The sequence below is a fragment of the Arachis ipaensis genome, chromosome B07 (genome assembly GCF_000816755.2).
Source record: "Arachis ipaensis cultivar K30076 chromosome B07, Araip1.1, whole genome shotgun sequence".
Taxonomy (NCBI): Eukaryota; Viridiplantae; Streptophyta; class Magnoliopsida; order Fabales; family Fabaceae; genus Arachis; species Arachis ipaensis.
Window position 1 is genome coordinate 124,744,372 of NC_029791.2, and position 2,198 is coordinate 124,746,569.

The following is a 2,198-nucleotide window of genomic DNA, read 5'->3' on the forward strand; positions in this document are numbered from 1 at the left end:
GCACAGATCCAATATCTCCTAATAAAAATGACAAAATCGATACTACTTTTATTATTTCACAATAATTATTTTAAGATGAAAACTTATATGCAGTTATTTTTATAAGAAATTACTAATTAAAAATTATTAGATGATAATTTAGTGATATATGTTAAATCATTTAACAAATTTTAACTATTAACTTCACACAAAAACATTTGTACCTGAGGTTTCGCTTTATTTCAAAATAAAAAATATGAATTAAGAAAAACTAATAAAAATCCTAATAATAATGTGTCTATGTATATAGTCTCCATATTTATTATCTATTATATATTACTTATTTTACAACTAAAATTTGTTAAATATAATTTTTTATTGCAATTAAAATCAAACTTTTCTTTCCAAAATTAAAGAGTTATTCCCTCTTCTCTCTCCTTTTCTCTATCTTTTTTATTTCTTCACTCTCTCTATCTCTCTTATCTATCATTATCAATGACTAATTATAAATTTGATATATCCCTTCCCCCTCAAAATGCATAAATATATAGGTTTTTAAATAAATTGAAAACGTAGCAAACTTTTGAGAAGAGAGAGGAGTAAATAAGTGATGGAAGGGAAAATGAAGGGAAAGAAAATAGTTAAATGGAAGAGAAAGCGCGCGTGGGTTAGGTCGAGAGAGAGAGTGAGAGGAAATGAAAGAGAGTAGGAAGTGACGTAAGCAAGCACTGTTCTCCTTGGGTCGAGTCAAGTTTGATAGTATAAATAAAAGTCCTCTTGCTACCTCCTCCTCCGATGCAAGTTCAAAACGACGTCGTCGTCTCCATCTTAGCAGTTAGCACCATGTCTTGTCCTTCCTTGTCCATGGAGCTGGACGAATCCACCGAATCCCGAATCCAGCGCCTAATCACAGAGCACCCAGTCATCATCTTCACCCGCTCCTCCTGTTGCATGTGCCACGTCATGAAGAATCTCCTCGCCACCATCGGCGTGAACCCCACCGTCATCAATCTCGATGACGATGAGATCGACGCCCTCCCTTCCCCCTCCGCCCCCGCCGCCTTCATCGGCGGCACCTTCATAGGCGGCCTGGAGTCCCTGGTTGCACTCCACGTCAGCGGCCTCCTCGTCCCCAAGCTCGTCCAAGTCGGTGCTCTATCTCTGGGTATAGTATGATCCCATGCATCTCTATTTTCCTTCTAGTAATTGTACAATTTAGGATCCTCTCCATCTTTTGAATTGTACTACTATTTATATCAGATCTTATTTTCTTGTATGTTTTGGCTTGTCATAAGTGAGAAGCAGAGATGCCAATGAGTTATAACTCAAATGATATAGTCTTTTCATATTCAATTAAGAGGTTTTGGGTTCGAAACTCCTATCTTTAATTAAAAAAAAAAAAGTTGAGAAGCAGAGATAAAAATGATGACTCGAGTTTAATTTTAATTTGCCAAGTTACTCCAAATTCAACTTGATTTTTTGTAACACATGAACTTAATTAGTTCTCAAACTCAAACTCTACTCATAACGAATGGATCTGGCAGCGTGAGTGTGGTATTGGTCTTCGTCGTGTTGATCGCCTATGATTTGGTTTTTAGGGTGGGATTGATCAGGTCCGTAGGTTGGGTCCCATTGCCAATTATGAAGCAATCAAGGCCGTAGGATACCACAGTAACTTTCTCGCTTTGCTTTGGGAATCGCTAAGCTTATCTCTTTCTTCTCTTATTCTCTAAATTTTACTACTAATAATGGATGTATTTGTGTTTACTTCTACTTATGAATAGTTTGATCGTCTTCTTCCATTTTTACTCTTGCTTTTGCTTCATTTTAAGAATGGCAATCTCAACTTGCTTGGGTGGGACCATTATTATTGCAGCCCTCGCCGTCCATATGACAAGAGGTGATGATTTTTCTTTTCTCTCTCAGTAAATTTTATTTTTTGTTAAAATAATTATTTAAGGATTCGCTTCCTTTAAAATGTATTCTTATACTTTAAAAAGTAAATAATTTAACAAAAATATTATTTGTACATCAAAATCAGCCATTAAAATCAGTTATTAATGTATTTATGTATAAATACACATGTGATTTAATTTATTTTTAATAAATATTTGTATTTCAACATGCATTTTATACTGATAGCTAATTTTAATATACACGTAACATAACTCATAATTTAAACATTTAAGTTATTGGTGAAAGGATTAATAATTTCAAAC

At 34.2% G+C, this 2,198-nt stretch overlaps 1 protein-coding gene across 3 annotated transcripts; it reads left to right on the forward strand.

The window, feature by feature from the left end:
- On the forward strand, nucleotides 576-1,888 carry LOC107608499 (glutaredoxin-C6). 3 transcript variants are annotated; one of them, XM_021106594.1, is made up of 2 exons: nucleotides 576-1,144; nucleotides 1,812-1,888. In XM_021106594.1, exons 1-2 carry the CDS (start codon nucleotides 775-777, stop codon nucleotides 1,871-1,873), a joined length of 432 nt encoding a protein of 143 aa, XP_020962253.1. In that variant the 5' UTR covers nucleotides 576-774; the 3' UTR covers nucleotides 1,874-1,888. The 3 variants fall into 3 exon arrangements, with proteins under 3 accessions (XP_020962253.1, XP_020962254.1, XP_016165757.1); XM_021106595.1 differs by lacking the exon at nucleotides 1,812-1,888 and adding an exon at nucleotides 1,524-1,746 and having other exon boundaries at nucleotides 579-1,144; XM_016310271.2 differs by lacking the exon at nucleotides 1,812-1,888 and adding an exon at nucleotides 1,578-1,746 and having other exon boundaries at nucleotides 579-1,144.